General features: G+C 36.7%; 1 protein-coding gene and 1 long non-coding RNA gene across 2 annotated transcripts in view; one reads left to right on the plus strand and one right to left on the minus strand.

Annotated features, from left to right (window-relative positions):
* Positions 1 to 2,618: 2,618 nt before the first annotated feature.
* LOC149919063 (uncharacterized) lies at positions 2,619 to 8,346 on the minus strand. Its single transcript, XR_016464386.1, has 3 exons — positions 6,622 to 8,346; positions 5,030 to 5,149; positions 2,619 to 3,071 (listed from the first exon to the last, which is right to left on the minus strand). It is a non-coding gene; the product is annotated as an uncharacterized LOC149919063 (long non-coding RNA).
* Positions 8,347 to 8,586: 240 nt separating this feature from the next.
* The window catches only part of TBC1D32 (TBC1 domain family member 32), an 82,633-nt gene continuing 69,279 nt past the window's right edge, over positions 8,587 to 21,940 (plus strand). The window contains exons 1-12 of the mRNA XM_031610793.2: positions 8,587 to 9,198; positions 11,346 to 11,500; positions 14,359 to 14,520; positions 15,307 to 15,484; positions 16,102 to 16,173; positions 17,245 to 17,370; positions 18,879 to 18,957; positions 19,100 to 19,200; positions 19,288 to 19,349; positions 19,828 to 19,972; positions 20,554 to 20,613; positions 21,801 to 21,900. Of these exons, the coding sequence (XP_031466653.2) occupies positions 11,346 to 11,500; positions 14,359 to 14,520; positions 15,307 to 15,484; positions 16,102 to 16,173; positions 17,245 to 17,370; positions 18,879 to 18,957; positions 19,100 to 19,200; positions 19,288 to 19,349; positions 19,828 to 19,972; positions 20,554 to 20,613; positions 21,801 to 21,900 (1,240 nt within the window). The 5' untranslated portion in view covers positions 8,587 to 9,198. The remainder of the gene's footprint in view (positions 9,199 to 11,345; positions 11,501 to 14,358; positions 14,521 to 15,306; positions 15,485 to 16,101; positions 16,174 to 17,244; positions 17,371 to 18,878; positions 18,958 to 19,099; positions 19,201 to 19,287; positions 19,350 to 19,827; positions 19,973 to 20,553; positions 20,614 to 21,800; positions 21,901 to 21,940) is intronic.

A 21,940-nucleotide genomic window follows, 5' to 3' on the forward strand; every position in this document is an offset into this window, starting at 1 on the left:
AATTGAGAATGTGCAATAAGCCTCAGGACTGATCTTCAAGTAACCTCTGAGGAAAAGCGTTACAAACATAACTAGTTTTAAAAAGCAGGAGTAAGAACCATAAAATTCTTGCAGAGCTTATTTACTATTTTATACGAAGATCTATGTATGTATAAAATATCATGAAAATTGCACCTAATTTACCACAGGTCATTTCTTGAATAAAAAATAGGAAGAAAGGGAATAATAATTTGCACCTGTTTTTATATTATTTTCATCATAGTAGGCAACCTACCTGTAATAAAAAAATGCAGCAACTCTGTTTTGTAATGCCATGTTTATGGTATTGAGTTATATGCAATATAATATGCATCAATGCCATATGGTGCATAAACAGTAAAATAAAGTGTATGAAACACAATGGCATTACAATTATTTAGTGCTATAAACACTATAAAGCATCAGAGAAGCTAAAATTATGCTGAAAACTAAGCAGCTATGTATTTTCAAAGTTTTGGGAGAACTTTACCAAGAACTACTCAGAATTAAGTATGTCCTACTTATAGCAAGGGGTGAATCCTTCACTGATAAAGCAGATTATTGACTATATCCATGCAGATTCTTTCCATGAGCTGCTGCACTGCTTTCCAGTGCAAGTTTAGGAACTACAGTCAAGCAGAAAGAGCGTGCCAAATGGACTTTAAAATAATAATTAACACAGTATTGACATACTTTGCATTGCTACGAGAGCTCTCCAAGAATTCCAAACAGATTAATCAGTCCTCAGTCAAGTTATTACAAGTTCACAAAACATGGTGTTATAGATATCCACTATGTGAAAGGATTGAAGATTTGACTTGGCCGTATCTGAACAGACATGTTTGGGTGCTTGTGTTTTCTTTGCCTATAAAGTCAGGTGATGAAGTTCCTGACTCTCATCATTAGCTGGCCTCTCCCATTCCACAACCTGCTTTACCCCCTCAGTACACTGCAAGACTGGTGCTGTAATAAGGACCACTGAGACATCTGAAAAAAAGCAACCTCCTATATAAAAGGTCCTGAATCCCATCTTGGTGATTTAAATAATCTTCTGACCTGGGAGAAAAGAGTTGGTGTATGCTATGTTTTGTTTTGTTTGTTTTTTTTCCAAATAGCTGCTCCAAATGGGTAAGTGTAAGTACAAATGGAGGGGCTCCCCTGAAGGAATTAAAGAGAGGAAGAGGTGGAGAGAAAATATATTTTTTGCAGTCTGTCCAATTTTCTTCTGAATTTACAAATAGATATTAAAACCTCAAGATATTTTGTGTCTAACAGGTGGAACATTTAGACCTGGTTGGTAGGAGGCAAGACCTGTCCACGTGAACATACAAAATCCAAAACTGCAACAGAGCCCTAATAATCCCTGTTATGCCTGATATGTGGATAAATTTCTTAATTTTGCTGCAAGCCATATGACTTCCATAAAAACTGCATTTTTAATCAAAATATTTAAAATAAAATAAAATATAACTAGTATTTTATTTCCTTGCCCATCTTTTGGGAACAATGATTTAGTCTAGGATAAAATAAGAATTACAAAATTTGTCAGTTACTGTGGAAGTGTATCAAGATATAGAAGTATTTTTGTTCTTCCTTGCTGAAATACATTTGCTTAATAAACCGTATCTCTATTACAATTCTACTCAAGTCATGAGAGCACTAAAATAAATATAAATGAAAATATTAACTGTTCTGTGAGTTATTTAAATATTATCAGTCGTGTCAGAGAAATATATTTGTAGACGAATCCTTAATTCACTGGCATTACATAGAAGAGGGTGTGGCCTATTGACTGAAATAGTACAAAACTATAATGCATGTTTTTTTTTTACTTCTCCAACAAAATTACATTCATCATCTTAGAGGATCTCTGTGCACTATCAGTTAGATTCCATTGCACAACATATTCTGTTACACAACAACCATAAAATCAGTTTCCTTTAAAAGACTTTTTTTTTCCCTCTTATGTGAAGGCATTCAGAGCTTTTTTTTTTTTTTTTTTTCTTAAATCTTCATTTACTTCAGACACCGTACTTGTTCAGAGAAGCTCCAAAAACTTTTCTCAGATTGTAACATGTAACACTATGTTACAATCTCAGACATTACCTAACTGAAATAAAAGAGAAAAAAAAGTGTCTTCCAGAATTTAAATAAACAGTGTTGTTACCAAGCAATGCTTTTATGTTTTCTTTAAAACATCACTTAGATGTTCGAAGAGGTCATAGTTTGCTAGGAGAGAAGATATTTGAAAAACAAAGCACACAGACTGGAAGTTCACAGAAGAACACAGCGTGGCAAAGCAAAGGCCAAATTCTGTCTTCTTGGGCAAGTATTACAAAAGGCTGTAGCTACAAACAAGCAGGGAAGTGGACAACTTTCTTACTTTTAAGCATTGAACATCATTCCAAATATGACAAGAACAAAGATTTTGTGTGCCATACTTGTCCAGATTAATCTGTGCTTCTAGAAGAAACCCTGAAAAATAAGACTGTAAATTGCATCAAGTATACAATATAAAACAAATGCTTACAAATTAAGTATTTTAATCAGGTTTACAGAAAGCACCTGATGTGATGATGAAGAGAGGTATTTATATAGCAGAATAAGCTGTTGGAAAAGAAGAGCTATCAAATTTTTTGAGATGGCTATTTTATACATGCTTTATAGTACAGATAGTAGTAAAACAAAGGGAATGATTGCAATTCCACATTTTAAATAAGCCTAAGACAAAAAGAAGAAGGAATAGGAATAGTTGTCTGCAACATAATTACCACATCAGCAGTTAGAAGGAAGTGATGAATGAATTCTGAAACATGTGATGGGTTCAGGACTTAACAATAAGCTTTGAGGAAAATCTGAAGGAAGTTTCTATGGGTCACACAATCAGGCAATTATAAAAATATCCATCTTGCTGTGTTGAATGAGTGGTGAGAGCAGATCTGAACCTCATAAAAGACTGGCAGGCCTGCTGTCACCTAGCACCAGTACTGCTGCTAGCTTCATGATTCTCCAGACTGCAACCGGGATCTGCAAGCTCCAGACCTGGCAGCTGCCTGTGGATTGGAAGGAGAACAGAGTTCTCTGAATTGTTTCCTGCTTCTAATGTCAGTGTAATTGCCTTGCCTTGGTGGCAAGAATACTGCTCTTAATGCAAACTGTACTGTGTCTAAATGAAAAGGTAAAGTGGAGAAGCAATGTTAAAGATTACTTTCGAATTAAAATCCTACTGTGCTAGTGTGAGATACTGTTGGCCTGAATAACAGTAATTGCAAACAATTAAGGTGAAGTGGAAGAATGGAACTGAAAGAAACCCTATAGACAGGCTATTGTCTTTCCTCAGTGATCACAGATAACTTTTGTAGTGTTTTGAAGTGCTAACGCTAACAGTGTCCCCAAAACAGCTAACAGTTCAGAAAATGTACATGATCCAGGCTTCACTAAAGTCAATGGAATGGACAACTTTAACAGTACAACTCTACAACAGTACAGTGTTAATTAAAATTATTTTTTTTAGTCATATTTGCAAAAGATGCAGTAACTTGCCACTCCAAGTCAACATATTTTCTTCAATCTGCATAGGTATTGTATATCATATGTGCAAAACTACAATAACTATGCCATCAAAATTCGACCTTAGCGTACTATAAACAATACATAAAGCCACGGAGGTCAGTAAGTTCAAAAGTCAGACACGTATGCAACTATTGAGTACTGCTGCCACCTTCAGGAAGCATATGAGAAAAATCAAACAGAAATACTAATTAGAAAAGAGATGGTAAATAAATCATAGATTTATGATGATGCTTGCTAATCATTTTGTACTTCTGTGCCATTCATTTTCATAATGGCACATAATGATCACTTTATTTTCTTTAATTTCTAAAGAAGTAAGTTCAATGTTAAGAGATTCAGTTAAGACTATTCTCAGTCAGTGACATGTATATCCTCAGCTCCTCAAAGTTTTGCCAAGAAAGATTTGTGGATCAGAAAACCATTTTATTGGCATTTGGATATTTATATTGTTATTGAAGCTTAACTTGTTTCTGATTCACTGAGGCAGTCACTTTGCACTGCAGTGTGGATTTTATTGTCTGAATCTCTGTTCTAGTAGTCACTTTTACAGGCACGCACAGAGTATCTATAAATGCAACCTGCTTCATATAGGTGGAAAAATCAGTATCTAGATATTCACTATGTTACATTTTTAATCAATAACATTCCTGGCTGTTATTGGATAGGATGGTTCTGAGCTGGTGCTTTATAATGTTATGAGAGAGTCCTATTGATTTTCTATCTGTTTTGCATTGATAGAAATCAGAAATAGCAATGTAAGATCTTCAGTCTTATGAAGTATTAGTATTATTGAGGCATAATTACCAAATAGGTAATCCTTAAACTGATCCAATTTTATTTTTTGATTTGTGTAAGAGCTTACACAAGGTTTACATAGGCTTAGCTCTCACTAGTGAGATTCAAACTCATCTGATATAACTACACTAAAATCATGATAGTTCAATTCTCCTTTGTAATGGAACTGATGTAAATTCTATGTAGACATGTTTTAACATATGTATTGCAAGTTCACTTGGAACTATTAAATGATCCAGCCTGCTATCCTCCCAGTGTTCCCTTATTATTTGTTTTAGAAGGAAGTATCTAGCAATGGGTTAGAATTTCCCTAGAGAACACAGGGAGGGAAGAATAGATGGTTTCTGAAATAGAAAATTTCCTTTGGAGATTATTTAAATAGACTTTCCCATCAGCAGTAATATTTTAAGCCATGTCTTTTTTGATATTTTTTGATTAGATTTTGATCTAGTGAACTTTTAAAACATGCTCATTGTTCCTTTAAATTTGGGAAATTTCCATGAATAATGATGGGAGAGGACAATAAATGCCACACTAGTCATAGAAGGGTTGATGAAGTGTCTCCATCTTTTATCTGGGGGTTCAAGAACTGTTTAAGGGATGTCAGAGTATTCAGAAAAGAGACGCAGGCATCTTGTCATACCTCCAGGCACAGATTTCACACTTATTTCTCCATTCCTGACATCTAGTTTGTGAAAAGCTGAAGTGGGGATATCCTGGCTCCACATGGCCTCAATTCTGCTTGGGAACTGACTCCAGAAAGCTGATTTAAAAAAAAAAAAAAATCTTCTAGAATTATTATTATTATTATTATTATTATTATTTTGTCAAGTACTGTTTCCCCCCGACTTTAAGTTCTTCTTTAGTAATGCTTCTTTGAAAACCTTATCAGGCAAGCAAAAGCATGCAGTTAAATTTCAGTAGATATTGGTTATGGTAAGTTATTCTAATAAAAATTCAAAAACCAACCCCTTTAATTTGCTATAGCAAAGGTCGTACTTACTCAGTTGGTGAAAATCTTGGATATGTATTAACTACATAAAATCTTTATCTCTACAGATCTTTATGTGCCATCCACAAAAGGATGGTGATCTTGCAATAAAAGAAAAGGGGAGAAACCAGAAAGAGAGGAAAGAAGAGAAATTATTTCCATATTTTAATATCGCTAGCATTAAGATGAACTATTTCTACCATTACTGCTAGTTGTAAAGAACATTCCTTTGTTGTTCATGGTTTTCTCCTTTCTGAACTTCTGTGCTGCAGACACTTTAAGAATATTTTAGACCTACAGAAAGTTCACAGATTCACAGAATCACAGAATATCCCCAGTGTAAAGGACCCAGAACAATCATCAAGTCCAACAGCTGACTCCACATAAGACCACCTAAAAATGAGACCATATGTCCGAGAGCACTGTATAGATACTTCTTGAACTCTGTCAAGCTCCACTTCCCTAGGGAGCCTGTTCCAGTGCCCAACCATGGTCTGGTAAAGAACCTTTTCCTAGCACCCAAACTGACCTTTCCGTGACACTGCTCCATGCTGTTGCCTCGAGTCCTGTTGCTGTCATCAGAGAGCAGAGATAAGCACTTGCTTCTCTGCTCTCCTCATGAGGAGCTATAGGCTACTATGAGATCTCCCACCAGTCTCCTCTTCCTTGGGCTGAACCAAGAAACCAAGGGACTTCCACCCTTCCTCATACATCTTCCTCTCCAGACCCTTCACCATCTTCATAGCCCTCCTCTGGACACTTTCTAATAGTTCTATGTTCTTTTGTACTGCGTGCCCAAAAGTGCACTAAGTATTTAAGGTGTGGCCACACTACTGGAGTGGTTGGAATACTGGTATTGGAAAATTTTGAATAAACTGTTTCCAAAGGTTCAAATTTTGGAATATGAGGAGATAATTTTATTAATCACGGAATCAGAATACTTAGAGTTGGAAGGGACCTTTAAAGGTCACCTAGTCCAACTCCCCTGCGATGAACAGGGACATGCACAGCTAGATCAGGTTGCCCAGGACCTGATCCAGCCTTGCCTTGAAAGCCTCCAGGGACAGAGCATCAACCACATCTCTGGGCAACCTCTTCCAGTGCCTCACTACTGTCACTGTAAAAGACTTTTTTCTTATATCCAACCTAAATCTCTAAGCTTGAAGCCATCTCCCTGCTAAAGATTCCATCCCCTTCTTTCCTGTAGCTCCTCTTTAGATATTGAAAGGCAGCTATCAGATTACCTCATATCCTTCTCCATGCAGAACAGCCCCAGCTCTCTCAGCCTGTCCTCACAGGAGAGGTGTTCTATTTCTTCAATCATTTTTGTGGTCCTCCTCTGGACGCGCTTACATCTCTCTTGTACCGTGGACTCCACATCTGTAGCAATCAAATGACTCACATCCTTGTTGTATTTCACATTTTGAAACTCAGATTATATGCTACACGTTTGAAGAACTGAACTGATGCATTTGATTGTTCCTCTAAGTTTCTAAAATCATTGAAATTAGCAGTCTGATGTTCTAAGAACCTGGAAATCTGAAGAAAACTTGTTTGTATTGCATGTCTTCCTGAGCTTCCTGAGGAGGGTTCTTCCTGTTTGTACTGCTGGGAGAGAACATCTGTAGTACATTTTTGCATTGAGAAAGATGACTTGGCTATAAGAGGCAGTGGAATTTCACCACTGTGAAATCTATATGAGTAATTTTAGTGATTTCAATATCTCATGTGGCTGATATCCATTCATGTAAATATAATGCACTTTAGAATTGCATTTCTCACTCTGGAGCATCACCCTCCAGAGGTATCTGTCTGCATGTCTGTTAATGATCATCTCAAATGGCACCTGAGATCTGCCAGCTCCGCTCAGGAAGAAAGGCTCCAGGTTTCTGTTGTGGCTAAAAGCAGCTGGATGAAACACAAAGTGGATGAGCATAGAAAGGAACAGAAGGGTTCTGGAAGCATCACTGGTAGAAAGAGAACAACTTCCTATGATGCTACTACAGCTGCAGTATGTTGTTTTGTAAGATAGTAAAGGGATGCTAAAATAGAATGTCTTTCAGTGAGGACTAGGAATCCAAAATATTTCAGTATCACATCAAAATGCCTTTGCTCTTTTCTATTTTGCATTTATTTGTAGGGCAAAATCATGGTATGTGCCCATTTTGAAGTTGTCTTACCTCAGTCTGGTTATGAACCCAGGCCTCTATCCCATGGTAAAAGTTGCCCAGACAGCTGGTGGAAACCCCATCCCTGGAGACAACCAAGGTCAGGCTGGACCAGGCTTTGAGCAACCTGATGTAGCCAGAGGTGTCCCTGTTCATTGCAGGGGAATTGGACTAGTTGACCTTTAAGAGTCCTTTATGTTGGAAATATCCAAATAATTTATCAGGATGATATCTCTGATAAAGCAGATCTTATTTGCAATTGCAATGGTGGGTGTCCTACAAGCAGGAGCAGAACAGAAAACAGTGTTACATATTTTATGTCCTATTACCCAATGCTTATCTCTTCCTCCCATGGCTCCTCATTGGTTGAGTTCTTCATCACTTCCTGATGCTCAACTAAATGTACTGATACTGGCCAAACATAGATTTTTGTTGGCTAAGCATAAATCACTAATTATTTAACTTCTAACATTTGCTCACTCAATACTTGGTCATTATTTCTGGACATCTGCTTGTCCTTGGATAGAGATAAATTCGGAAGGTGGCTAGAAGAGTGTATCTTGATGCCTGCCTGCTGCATCTCAATCTACCCACAGAGTGAGGCAATCCAGCCTTGTGTGGAGGCCTTGCCTGTTTTGATATTTGTTAAGTCTGTTTTCCTTTTGCTGAGGGTCTCTTATCCAAGCAGAACTGCCTTACAACATGCTTTGTAGTCCACAATACTATACCTATACTATTTGCAACATTTAAAAACTATTGCAGTTTTGCAAGCAAGAATTAATCACATAATTCAGCAATTATATCTCTAAAATACACTACTAACATATATGTTATTTTTACTTTTTCACATCAGCTATTTCTAAGGACAAGTTACAAAATACAAATACACTGTCCTCTATTTCTCCAGTTCAATTCCCCCATTCTGATATCTAATGCAGAAACAACATTCCATTCCTACATTTTCAACTCACACGATTGTATGAGTTGATTGTATGAACGTCTAAGCTATATGGCACTGGAAAAGAGAAATACTGCTCTAAACTGGAGTAATGTCAATGAAGGCCTATGATACTGATGGAAGACCTGCACAGCACAGGGCTGGAGCTGCCAGGGACTGCCAGAGGTGAGCCCTTACACACCCAGCAAAGGACAAGACAGCAAAGTGAGCCATGTCTCAGTGTTTCATCCACTTTACTGGCATACGAATGCACCCTAGCTACTCAATCCCTGGGTTTTCCATTGCAGCTGCCTGGATGGTGGGCACTTCATCACGGTATTGGAGCAGTGTGTGAAGGGGGAGGAATAGAGGTCGATGTGCATAAAGAGACGCTGTCCCTTTACATTGTTTGGCCAACAACACGGAGACCACCCCCGCCCCGTGGTCGGCGAGCAAACGGAGAAGGCAGCGACAGCTCCGGCTTCTTCACCAGCCAACACCGGGACGCACCCACGGCCAACGCAACGACCGCACCAGCGCCTCCCCCGGGCGTGCAGGGAGGAGCAGGGTGCGGGCTGGGCCCTCCCCGCCCCGCCGGCCTCTCGCGATGTTGCTAGGGGCCCCACGAGACTCGGAAGCGGGCGCCGCCGGTTGCTACGGGCCGCGGCTGGGGGAGACGTGCGGCCGCCGCCAAGGGAGGGCATCGCCGCCCCAAGGTGACTGTGCGGGGCTTGGGGCTCCGTGCGCGGCGGGGCGGGGAGGCGGCCGGCTCTGCCCCGGGGAGGGCCCTGCTCTCGTGGCGGGGCCTGGCTGGGCCGCTCGGAGCTAGGGGCTGCGCGGGACTGGTGGTGCGGGAGGGGACTGGGGCAGGGTGTTCTATGCTGTTAGTCACAGAGGGGGGGGAACCTGGCGAGCTGTGTGCTCTTCTCCTGACGCTTTGAAAAGCAGAAGCTGTTTGTATAACGTGTCATGAGGAGTCTGGTTGCTCCTAAACCTGATGGGCGGTTGAAGTGATTGACGATAAGAAATGGGAGAGGTTGGGGTTCTGACACAATCCGTGCTCCTGTGGGCTGGAATCGGTGGTTCGTTGCTAAACGTCTGTGTTCAAAGTCCTGCTCAGACAAGGGCTTCTGTGAAATTCCCCTTTGCATGGATAAACCCAGGCTGCAGCAGGGCACTTCTTCCATCATCCCACAGACTTTTTGGTTGTAGAGTGATTTCACTGTGACGAATTTGAACTTTCAAAGCGTGCACAAACTGGGTTTGGTGTGTTACGGCTAGGAAATGATAATTCAGATTTTGCAGGGAAGCAAGTGTGCCTGCTGAATAACCCAAACCACACACTGCTACAAGTGAATGCTAAGATAAGCAAGTTAGTGCTTATGTAAGTCACATTATACATTTCAAAGGGAGAAAGAGATAAAACTGCAGTATTTCCATAATCTGTCTCCATGAATAACGTGAATGGTGCTTTGCAGGGATTATTAACTGGTATTCAAACACCTACACTTCTAAAAATGCCTCCTGGCTCCAAATATCAAGGGAATTTTGGATGTTTGTTTTTGTATTTCTTCTCCAGCAGTTTAGGATGATGTTAGGGTCAAAATACAAGATTTATGAGAGTGATGTGTATAGACCTAAAATGAATTGACTTTGATTAACTGCCAAGAGACTGTGATTTTTAAGGCAGAGGGACTGCAAAGCAGGGAGTTACAAGAATATCACAAAGGATTAGAATTATTATTATTTTTTAATTTATTTTTATACTGTTTCTGGTAAGATGGTTGCATTGATGTTGAATTATGTTTGATCAAAATAAAATATTTATCAGCTGTACTACTTGCCACAGAGAACTTCAAACTCAGCTACCCCGTACTTTTAATAAAGGGTAACTTCTCAAATTGGAGCTAGATAACTGATTTTTTTTTTTTTTTTTTTTTTAAGTTTCATGAAGTGATTTATTCCATTGTCACTTCTAAGGGTGCATATAGTTTATTCACAGGTGTTTGGAGTGTCTTTTGATTGGCTTATTTTTGTTCTAAAGTTCTCTAAATCATTCTTCCTCCAATAGAGTAGAAGTATATAAAGTAGAACTAGCATTAGGGATTTGAAACTTTCCTTGGCATGTAAAGAAGTTTAAGCTGTGCATGATTTTAAGCTTATTGAATAGTGAACTAGAAATTGAGGGATTTTGTTTGGTTGGTAACCCTTGAAAATTGAACTAGAATGCTGTCTTCTGTACTTAACATGTATTTCCCACTTCTGCTGCTCTTTGTTTTTCCCAGTGGTTGTAATGCTGAAATGGCAGGACTCTGTCAGGTCACTCTGCTGTTGATACTATGGGAAAATAAAACATTTATGACAGTTTCACCTGATTCTCGTTACTTGCAAAAGCTTCCAGCACCTTTCACGACAGGCATAGCTCTAGCTCTGAGTGGAGGGATACAAAAATCAGAACTGGGCAACAACAGTACTTGAGTAGAAAGTGAGAGACTTCTAGGGGTTTCTCATCAAGATAGTCATAATATATGTGGAACTTTTTTTTTTTTTCTTTTCTTTTGTAGTTATGGGCTGGTCTTCACGCAGTTACAAACAAAAGCAAAATACTCAGAATTTTCTTAATGCATTGAAAATGTTGTACTAAGATAACAGAAAACCTATTAAAACTGATTTGGCTATATTGATTCCAGTTTGTTGGAAGATAGGAACTATCAAACTCTTCCTCTCTGCAGTCATGTGTTTTTGTAGCGTCATCTCCTGCTTTTGATGACAGGCACAAAAATTGAAGGCTTTTGTTGCATATTAAGGTAAGAATAAAAAAAGAAACAATGAAATCATTTTATTCTTAATTTACTTTTTACAGATGTCTCAGTTTACAAATGAAGATGAAGCTCTGTTACAGTCCATGCTTAGACAATTGCTGCAAAGTGTGAAGGAAAAAATCACTGGGGCTCCATCAGTGGAATGTGCAGAAGAGATTCTCTTGCATTTGGAGGAAACTGATGAAAATTTTCACAAGTAAAAATATTTTTTCTATTTTTAACATTCAGGAGGAGGTAAAATATGTTGAACGTGGTATTCATGAAAAATGTTCGCAGCTTGTATCAATGTGTGAATTAACATGTATTTTTTATAGAGAGACTCCTGTCAGTAATCAGATCTCAGGAGCTGTTAATTTAGAGAATACAACGAATTCTGACATTTTTTCACTTTTGGTGATGCTTTATTTTTACTGTATATTTTTACATTTACATTTTGTAAATTTTTCACAAACAGCTCTTCAGTTACTACTTAATGCACATGCACTCATATGGTACTAAACAGAAATATAAACAGAAGTTCAAAGAAGTCCTAGCTGAAGATTGTCAGGATGTTTTTGACACTTGCAAGGCAATATAATTTTGTTTATCAGAATAAAGTAAAATTTTAAAAAGCTACCTGACTTCTATATTTGTTTGTTCTGTGTGGCTTAGTTCACTGAACCTTTGTATATCTTATCAGTAAGTTGTTCCTTAAATTTACATTTTGTGTAAGACAGAAATACATCACATTTTCTGTTAAGTCAAATGTGAACTTCCATGGTAGTTCCATGAACTTCCACTTCTAACATATTTGCTTTTCAACTGTGGAGGATTTTTAGGATGCGTCTATGCTAAATCAGGGGAATATCAAGCTTAAATGATCTTGAAGACGTTTTAATATGGACCAGAGTTTTGTGACTTGATTTCTCTTGAGAAAGCTGACTACCTGGTATTTAACCCCTCAGAAATGGAACTATCTGGAATTTGCTAAAATTTTCGTAGTTTTAACTTTGTGTTGTGAGTGGTAGAAGTTATGCAAAAGTAAATAAGTGAAATAGTGAGATTTTACATAAACTCTTGTTCTGTCATTTTCACACTTTCACCCATTTGTATCTTTCCAAGATACAACCTGAGTGTAAAAAGCTTGTTATAGATAAATCAAAATTAAAAATGTGCTTTGTAAGCAGCACGCTTTCATTTAGAGGACATGTACAGTTAAATGAAGAACATGATATTAATTCTGTTGATATTTTTTTTCTGAAAAGCTACTAGAAGAATTATCAGGTGAATGGGAACGGGGTAGACTCTACAACTGGTGGGAGTAAAAGAATAGTGTTCCAATTCTGAACACTAAAACTATATCCATTATTATTTTTGGTATGGTAAACCACTGGGATACAAACAAGTCCTTCATTTTCATGAGGGAGGTTTTGACATAGAATTAATGTATAGGATGTCAAGTGATGCTCACAAATGTTCTCTTCAATGAGAACATTAGTTTCTGATGCTGGAGCATTTTGGAGGTGTTGGAGTCTTTACATGTTCATGACCCACAGTTGCGTGGTTGGGTTTTCATGGAAGTTCAAGGAGGTCGTATGGAGCTTTATGGCTAGAACCATTAGGAAACTTTCTCCTTGACACTTAAACCATCCATCCAGACTGCAGGCTCTCTATTAGCAGCACGTGCTTTTCCTCTGTTCATCTCTGCATTCTCATCAGTATTATTTCTGTTTCACAGTTATTGTGTGTCAGCATTTTTACCAGATTTTGAGTCCTCACTTTAAACTTTTCTACTGTGATGAAGAAAAGAGAGGCAGAAGGTCCTCAGAAAGTGAATAAAAAGGAAATTTGAATCTGCAGTTTAAATGCAGTAATAGAAATCAAGAATTTTGGTTTGGTAGATTTTTATCGTATAAGTAGCTGGTACAGTTCTGATACATGTAAAATTTAAATCTTGGAGTTTTCTTTACAGGTTTGGTTTTTTTTTTTTTTTTTCATGCTGGAAATTCCATTGTAAGACTAGCCAGATCAGTGTGACTTACTTCTGCATGTGAAGAAGTGTTTTTGAGATGTCTGAAACACTTGTTAGAAAATGTTTTTAAGGTGCAAAAGGTAATACTAGGATTTCAAGAAGGTATAAACTCGGTGATTGTTGTATATGTCAGAGTAAAGCTGTCACTACAGAAGTGTATACCATGGAAATGTTATTTCAAAAAAAAAAAAAAAAAAAAAGTTTTTTATAAAATCTTTCATTAAATGGAGAGTTGGGCAATTTCATTATTGCAGAAGTGAAAAGTTAGCACAGAAGGCAGGAGAATGCAAATAAATGTGTTTACGTCTTTCTTGAAATAAATTTCCATTACTTTCCTTTAGAACAAAAGTGAGATAGGAAGGGAAATAAGCAGGAAATTGTGGAAAAAAAAATAGAGCTGTTACACCTGATAGAACTTGAGGTAGGCAATTCAATGATAAAGTATGTATCATAATACAAGATAAAATTTTCTGTGCTTTTTTTTATCTTCAGTATAATGTGATTTTTTTAATATATCCAATAAAGCAAGAGCTGCTAACTTGTAAGAGTTGCTTTTATTTACACTTCATAGCTATGCCTCTGTGCTTACATGATAAAGTGGTTGGAGGATTGGAGCTTAGATAATCTTTAAGGTCCTTTCCAGCCTAAGCCATTCTATGATGTGATTCTGTGATTTCTGTTTGAATTCTTTTTACTGTGAATTTATTGTAACTAACACAAAGTAGCTACGGATCTACATTTGATAAAATCAAAATAAGACACTGATATATTAATGATGCTCAAAGTAATTTTTTTTTCAGTTTTAAGTTTGAGATTTCTTGATACTTTGTTTTTGTCTACGAAACCTTAACAATTTGATACTGTTGCTTCTTTATGTTGAATATTGAAGAAAATCAACCTTTCTTGTATTTTCACAGTTGAGGTTTATTTCTCTGTAAATCCTTACCTTAAAGTAAGATACCTATGCGGTTAATACAATACTAAAAATGTTTGAGAATGATCACAAAGTAATGCTGCATTTTAATTTTGGATGTTTGTTTCAGCTATGAATTTGTGAAATACCTTAGGCAATATATAAATAATGCTCTGGGCTCTGTGATTGAAGAAGAATCAGAAAAATGTACTTTTACTCAAAATCAGAGTGAAGTTTCTGGCTATGATACTCTTGTCCAACACGTTACTAAGAAGACGCGTGAATCAAAGCAGTGAGTATATGCATGTGATTCATATTTTTATTACTTCTTGGTCTGTCTTGCCTTTCTTTTTCTCTTAGTGATAGGACAAGGGACGATGGTTTGGAGCTCATGGAGGGAATGTTTAGACTAGATGTCAGGGGGAGATATTCTTAGAGAGAGAGAGTGGTGAGGTCTTGGAAGAGACTGCCCAGAGAGGCTGTGGATGCTCTATCCAGATTGGATGAGGCCGTGGGCAAGCCTAGTCTAATATCAGATCTGGAGGTTGATGATGGATGGTTGGCATTGGAACTTGATGATCCTTGGGATCCCTTCCAATCCAAGCCATTCTGTGGTTCTGTGACGTGTATTCATGACCTTGAATCAAGTTGGCATGTTCTTTTCTGGTTCTGTTCAGGGCTTGCAACAGAAAAAGAACCGAAAAAACAAACAGTAACAATAATTAGAACTGATCTGTTGCCTCAGGCACAGATCTTCCCCTCAAATGGATTCACATGCTTCCTGATTAAGAACTTCTCTGGGTAGGATTATTTTAATGATTTTTTCCTTGAATGGTTTTAGAAGTACAAAAGAGAACCTTACAATTTTGAAATACAGTTTCCTGACTCATGAAGGATACCTGCATATTTTGTTGCTCATTTTGGATTTGCATTTTTATTTTCATTGTTCTTGCATTGTTTCACTGCATTCAGATCTATGTAACATGCCATATTCACTTTAAGCGACCTAATTAATTATGTGGGGTTTTTGAATTTGTTACCTCTATGATCTAATATGAAAATCATCTTTATCTTGAAGATACAGAGAAATGATGCATGCCTTGAAGAATGTCATGATGGTTGTGGTAGAGTCTTTAATTAACAAGTTTGAAGAAGATCAGATGTGTAATAAGGAGATGGATAGTAAAACCAAGAAAAAATGTCAAAGTGATTATTATACAGACAACTACTCCGACAGTGACTCTTCATTCAATCAAGTAAATGCATTTTATCTCTATGTTATGAAATAAGCATGATGGAGCAAAATTTCTGCTAGCAGAGATTGAGGCAATCCTAGAGAATGATTAATGCTTCCTATCTTTGATATAGTTGAAAATAAATGAAATGTTCTTATACTTCGAAGTACTGAGCTTATGCTAACTGCTTGACCTTCAGACAGCATATACTGGAAATGAATCCTATATATACATTCTGAAGTACTATGGAAGTATTGCGTAGACGAAGAGAATAGTTAAAGCTGTATTTTATTCAACTTTTTTTGTAATTTTACTTTAGAAGCCAAATAATATATACTTTATTTCTGGACTGCTTCACTGTACTACTTAATGAATTATCATGGGGCGTTTTATGAAGATACAGGAAACTTTTAAGTGAAGCAAAGCAATATTTATAAGGGAAAATTTTATTTCTGTAAATTTACCTTTGGCCAAATCTCAGAAAATATTTAACATCTGTACTAATTTAACATTAAGTTCAACATTTCGAAGTTCTAATTATTAAAAGTAAATTAGATACAGAAAGACTGATTATTTTAATCTTGTGCTGTTCAGCTTAATTAAATACACGAGTGTTCATTGTATAATGTGTATTACAGAGTTATACATTCATGAGTCAAGAACAATTGCAGCTGCTTGTGGAAAAGCTTGACCCTGTTCAGCCTAAGGAAGTAAGTTTAAAAGATTGATACGAATTAATGTTTATGGTATATTGGAAAACAGACTACTATGTAAGCATTCTTATGTACAAAAGTGGAATCTTGTCTTGTTTCTTGTATCTTGGCTTCAGTGCTGTAAGTGCATGGCAGTGCAGTATTTCATTCATCGTGACAATCAGGCTCAAAAACCGTAGTTGTGGCAAGTATCTTAGTTTTTTGATCAGGAGTTTGTGTGTTATAGATGAGCATTTTTAGTTATAAAAAATTGTTATGTGAAGACTTAAGCTGAACCATGGTTTCCTACATACACATCTTTTGGTCTTTTTGATAAATTCCATGTTGTCCTTTGCGTTATCCCTCTCAGATGAGAGATGCCTGCAGATTTGCCAACAACCCAAGTTGAATGTGTAATGTCCAAGTTATGTTTGCTTTTCTGTCCGTGGCAGTGGTAATTTGGGTCTCTGACCTCCATTCAGCTGCTGGTGATTTTGAAACTTGGAAAAATTGGTATAAACATGGTGATCATGTAAGTCACGTTTTCTTAGAAACCTAGGTAATGTGTCTGATGCTATTTAATACAGTTGAAATTTCATTTGATTTCAGTAATGTAAAGTGACTAGAGATTACAGTCATCTAAAAATAAAAAAGTTATTTAAAATTATTTAGGTTATGAAGCCAATGAAAGTTCAATAAAATACAGATTGTTTAGTATATTTCCAATTTGCCTTATGACGTTTTAAAGAACAGCTAGGTGCAGTTGTAGCATTTGGTGGTGTTTTTCATGTACTCCCTGGTAGCAAAATACTTGATGACAAACAGAATGTAAGACAAATAAATACAGTCCTTTCACCTAGTATTGAAAACCTAATGTTATAAAATGGTTTTCTTGCTTCCTAATATATGTGGTTTTCTTTTCCATCTCACAGACATAGTGTTTTTCCCTAATCACCATGGGAAAGTATTTTGGGACTCCTTATCTGTCGTACAGCCAAGTCCAGTTCTTCTTTCCTCCAAATTAAATTGTAAATTACTTATTTGAAAGGTTGCTCTGGACAGATTTGCGTTGTCTATCTGACTCTTCAGGTTCGCCAAGAAGCATTACAGACACTGTGCTTGGCCCCTCCGTCTGATGTTTTGAACTCTGAGTGTTGGCCAAATCTGCGTAAGCACCTGACGATGTCTCTGTCAGATCCTGATGAAATATTCAGGGTAAGTTAGTGTTTTGTACAGAGTCATTAGATATATAGCTGTATTCAATAGTATTGAAAAAGAACAAGAAGTTACATGTATATTATGTGTAGTCAGCAAGGTCCTAAGGGACTTGTTATTTGCGTATGTGTCAGATGCCTCTCCATCAGAAGAGGGGTGGCCAGCAGGGACAGGGTGATTGTCCCCCTTTGCTCTGCTCTTGTGAGGCCCCATTTGGAATACTGTGTCCAGGTCTGGAGCCCCCCATACAAGAAAGACAGAAAGCTGTTAGAGAGGGTCCAAGGGGAGACCCACAAAGATGATGGGGGGAGTGGAGCACTTCCCCTACAAAGACAGGCTGAGGGAGCTGGGCTTGTTCAGCCTGGAGAAAAGAAGGCTGCAGGGTGACCTCATTGCAGCCTTTCAGTACCTAAAGGGAGCCTACAGAGGGGAGGGTAATCAACTCTTTGAAAGGGTAGATAACGGCAGGACAAGGGGAAATGGTTTTAAGTTGAGGGAGAGGAGATTTAGGTTGGATGTCAGGGGGAAGTTCTTTACAGAGAGAGTGGTGAGGTGCTGGAACAGGCTGCCCAGAGAGGTTGTGGATGCCCCATCCCTAGAGGTGTTCAAGGCCAGATTGGATGGGGCCCTGGGCAGCCTGCTCTAGTATAAAATGGGGAGGTTGGTGGCCCTGCGTGTGGCAGGGGGTTGGAGATTCATGATCCTTGAGGTCCTTTCCAATCCTGGCCATTCTGTGATTCTGTGAGATAAAGTTTTTGAAGCTAAAAAAAGACCTGTATAATTCCAACAGGTCTTGATTTAAAGGATTACAGCAGGACTTCAGTAGATTTTTAGACACCACAGTACTCTTTTATGTGTTTTTAGTGAGGGATGAAGGGTTTGAATATTGTAAAAGAAAACAAAATGTTGGCAAAAATCTTATGTAAAACATGTCATGTTAACATTTCCTATTTAAGTCAGGCATATACTCCATGATGATGAAAAAATAATACGCAGAGATATGGTGCAGGCAATGAAGAGGAGAGAATATGATAGCTCCTTAAACTACTTTCAAATTATTTATTATGCCAATTAAGCCTTTTTTTCCTTTCTTTTCTAAATTTTAAAGTGATTTTCAAATTAATGAATGTTGCCTGAGCTGCTGTCATGTATTACTCTTTCAATTTAGAAGATCTACAATTGCTTAGTTTTAATGCTAGTTACAGTCATTGGCATGTTTAATGACATAAAAAGCATTAATGTTAACAGAAAATTATGGTAATATTTGCCAGTCAGCTACTTTGTATTTTGGTGAGGCTTTGCACTGGTGCTGCCAGTTGAAGTGTTCAGGTAACAGTTCTAGTGTTCTGGAGGTTTCTGTGGTAGCAAACTATATATTTATAAAATATATTTCAGATCTGTAGAGGTAACAGTATGTTAAGAATAGTGTCACTAGATATTGTTTATTGTGCAGTAATGATACGCAGTTCTATGACTATGCAATACCTTGCTTGCTTTTTCTCTCTTAGGAGAAAATTCTTAGGTTTTATGCAAAAACCTTTTCTTCATCTCCATTTAATATGACAAGAGAAGTCTATACAAGTTTAGGTATGTGCATTAAATTACATTTTTGAATTCATGAGTCATGTACTTCCTGAAAAACATTTACCTTCTGCTGTGAAACTGCATAATAAATCTTGTCATGGAGCTGGGCTGTTTGTTTTTTTGTTTTGTTTTGGTTTTTTTTTAGCACAACATTTGGAGTTTTACTTCCTTTCTGGAGAATATTCTCTTCGTATTTCATCAGGTCTGGATGTATCTAATGCAGACACAAATCATATACTTAAAAAGGTATAAATGAACTTTTCATGCCTTTTATCTTTTTTGTTGTTCTTGAAATATCATGGATAATTTTAAAACTTACAATACTGTTAACAGGTTCGTCTGTTAAATGAATACCAAAAGGAAGCTCCATCTTCCTGGATTCGTTATCCAGAAAAGTATGTTGCCTTCAATAATTCATTGTTGCTTCTCAATTTGTAGATTTTTTTTTTTTGGACATATAATGAGATGCATGTGATATTAGCGCAAATGACTTGTCAGTGGAAAGGGATAAAATAACAGAATAAAATAATAGAAGAAGAGAAAAGTGGAATATGGTAGTTGCATAGGAGTGACCATGGATGATATTAAGCTGTTTATTAGGCTTTCAGAGTGTTTTGCAAAGTAACAAATGTGACGTTTTGTGCTTACAAAATATGTAATTAAGAAAGTACACCTTAATATTGTTGTTCATTTCTTTTATGGTAACATAAAGAATCAATGTCCTTATAAGATTGAGTTAAAGACAACATTGTTGATATTTAATTTTTACCTAAACAGCAAGGATTTACAATAAGGTTTGGTTTAGAAGACTACTGACAGATTTAAGTGATTTTTGCTTTTTTTTTCTTTTTTTTTTCATATTTATGTCCTAAGGTACATGGAGGAAATAGTGGAGAGTACCTTGTCACTGTTGTCAGTAAAACATGATCCTAATCATCCTGCCTCTTCAGACTTCTTAAGTCCAATCTACTTTTTGGCTCTGATGGATATCAAGGCTATATGGTTTAAAAAGTGGACGGTAAGCAAAAAGAAAGTAAAAGAAAAACCCACCAAACTTGTTGATTTCAGACGTATCTTGAAAACTTTGCTCATAACAGTTTTTATCACAGACTTAATAGGATGTTGATAACAAGCTATACTAATAAAAACTGTAATTAAGGAAATCTGGGTTTCTTTCGGCATTTAGATCCTTTGCCCTTTGACACTAGTCTCTCCCTTCCTTAAGAGTAAGATATATATTAAGGTATGCAAATTGTCTGCTCCAGTGGATGTTAGAGATTTTTGCAGTCCATCATTTTTAAACTTGTAATTTACAATTTGCTCAACAGTGTAAAACACATAAAATACTTCAGCCTTGTTATTGATATTATGTTTTACTGTATGATCTGCTGCACATTCTGTAGAGTTTTTCTTTTTTTTTTTTTTGTCATCTTAAACTACTGCAAACAGAGGCTGGGTTGAATATAGTATTATTTTAAGCAAGCTGGAGTTCAGTACATTGAATATATATTGCACGCAGGATCCTTAATGGAACAGAATTTGAAATAATTTTGACTTTTTGTATTTGGAATTGACACTACTTCTTCTGTGTAATTTTAGCATGCACATTACAGCAGAACAGTGATACTTAGGCTTTTGGAAAAGAAATATAAATCTTTGGTAAGTATTTCCCAAGGATATTTCTGTGTGTTTTTGCTTTGTCCTTTTTGTGAGAGCTATTCCATGTTCATAGTCTAAATGAGGCTGGATGTGGCTCTGTGCAGCCTGGTCTAGTAGTTGGCGACCATGTCCATGGCAGGGGGGTTGAAACTAGGTGATCTTTGCGGTCCTTTTCAACCCAGGCCATTCTATGATTCTGTGAGCAATTTTTTTTCCCCCTAATTTTATCTTTGATTAAATGCGTCAATTTTTAATACCTGCTCTGTGTAAGTGGAATTTTGAATGTTTTATAGCAAATATTTAAGTAGGGTTATTATCTGTTAATACCTTATTTTGCATCCTTATTTATAATTATTTCTGTCATTGTATAAAAATACAAAACGTTGCATGAAAAAATGCAATAACAACTCTCTGCTGAATTTGGATGTAAAGTGAGTCAGAAAAAAATCGTACTCTTGAAAGTCAGATATGAACTGCTAAGGGTTAAAAGTGTCAGTAAGTTAAATCAAATGGCTTGTAGCTAAAAGATTATGATAGGAAGTCCATAAGAAGGGTAGTTCTATGTAATGATGTGAAAGTAAGGGTGGCGTGGTATTTTTTCTTTTTGTGCATATCCATAAGTTTTTGTCACTGTGAAAAAATCAAGAGATCCAGAATGTAGTGTCTAAACATAGTTCTTTTTTCATGTGCTACATTGTGTTTCTTTTCTAACTCCATGGTGATAAAATTTCAACTTTTATATATAGTGATTGTATTATGTGAATGAATAATATTATGTAATAAAGCTGGAAGCACCCAGTAACCAACCTTAAGATTTAGTAGATATAATCTCAACAAAGTTTTTCACATATGTATAATGAAAATCTTCCATAGTAATGATTGTATGGCAATCGAGGATTGTTATTAACTTCTCAAAATGCTTACATGTTCTCTGTATTCTTGTTTGTAGATTGATTGATTGGCTTAGCATGCTTATACAGCTGAAGCTTGTGTTAATATGTTTTAATAGCCATATAAACTTTTGCATCCTTTCTGTTACCCCTTCCAAAGCCCTGAAACATGAAGTAGCTTCAGTGATGTGAATTTATACATTCTTTTATTAATGGGCAATACTAGGATACCAAAGTAAATACATTTCTTGTAAAATGACGAGTATTGTGTTATTATATGCTCTTTTTTTCCTACAGATTAATGCAGCTGTACAGCAATGTCTTGATTATTTTGAATTTTGCAAGGTGGCATTTAGTAAAACTTCAAGAGTCAATGACTTCTCTCAGCAGCATTCTAGTGAGTCTCTTTGCATCTACTGCATTACAAGCTCATGCAT

The sequence above is a fragment of the Phasianus colchicus genome, chromosome 2 (genome assembly GCF_987193195.1).
Source record: "Phasianus colchicus chromosome 2, bPhaCol1.hap1.1, whole genome shotgun sequence".
Classification (NCBI taxonomy): Eukaryota; Metazoa; Chordata; class Aves; order Galliformes; family Phasianidae; genus Phasianus; species Phasianus colchicus.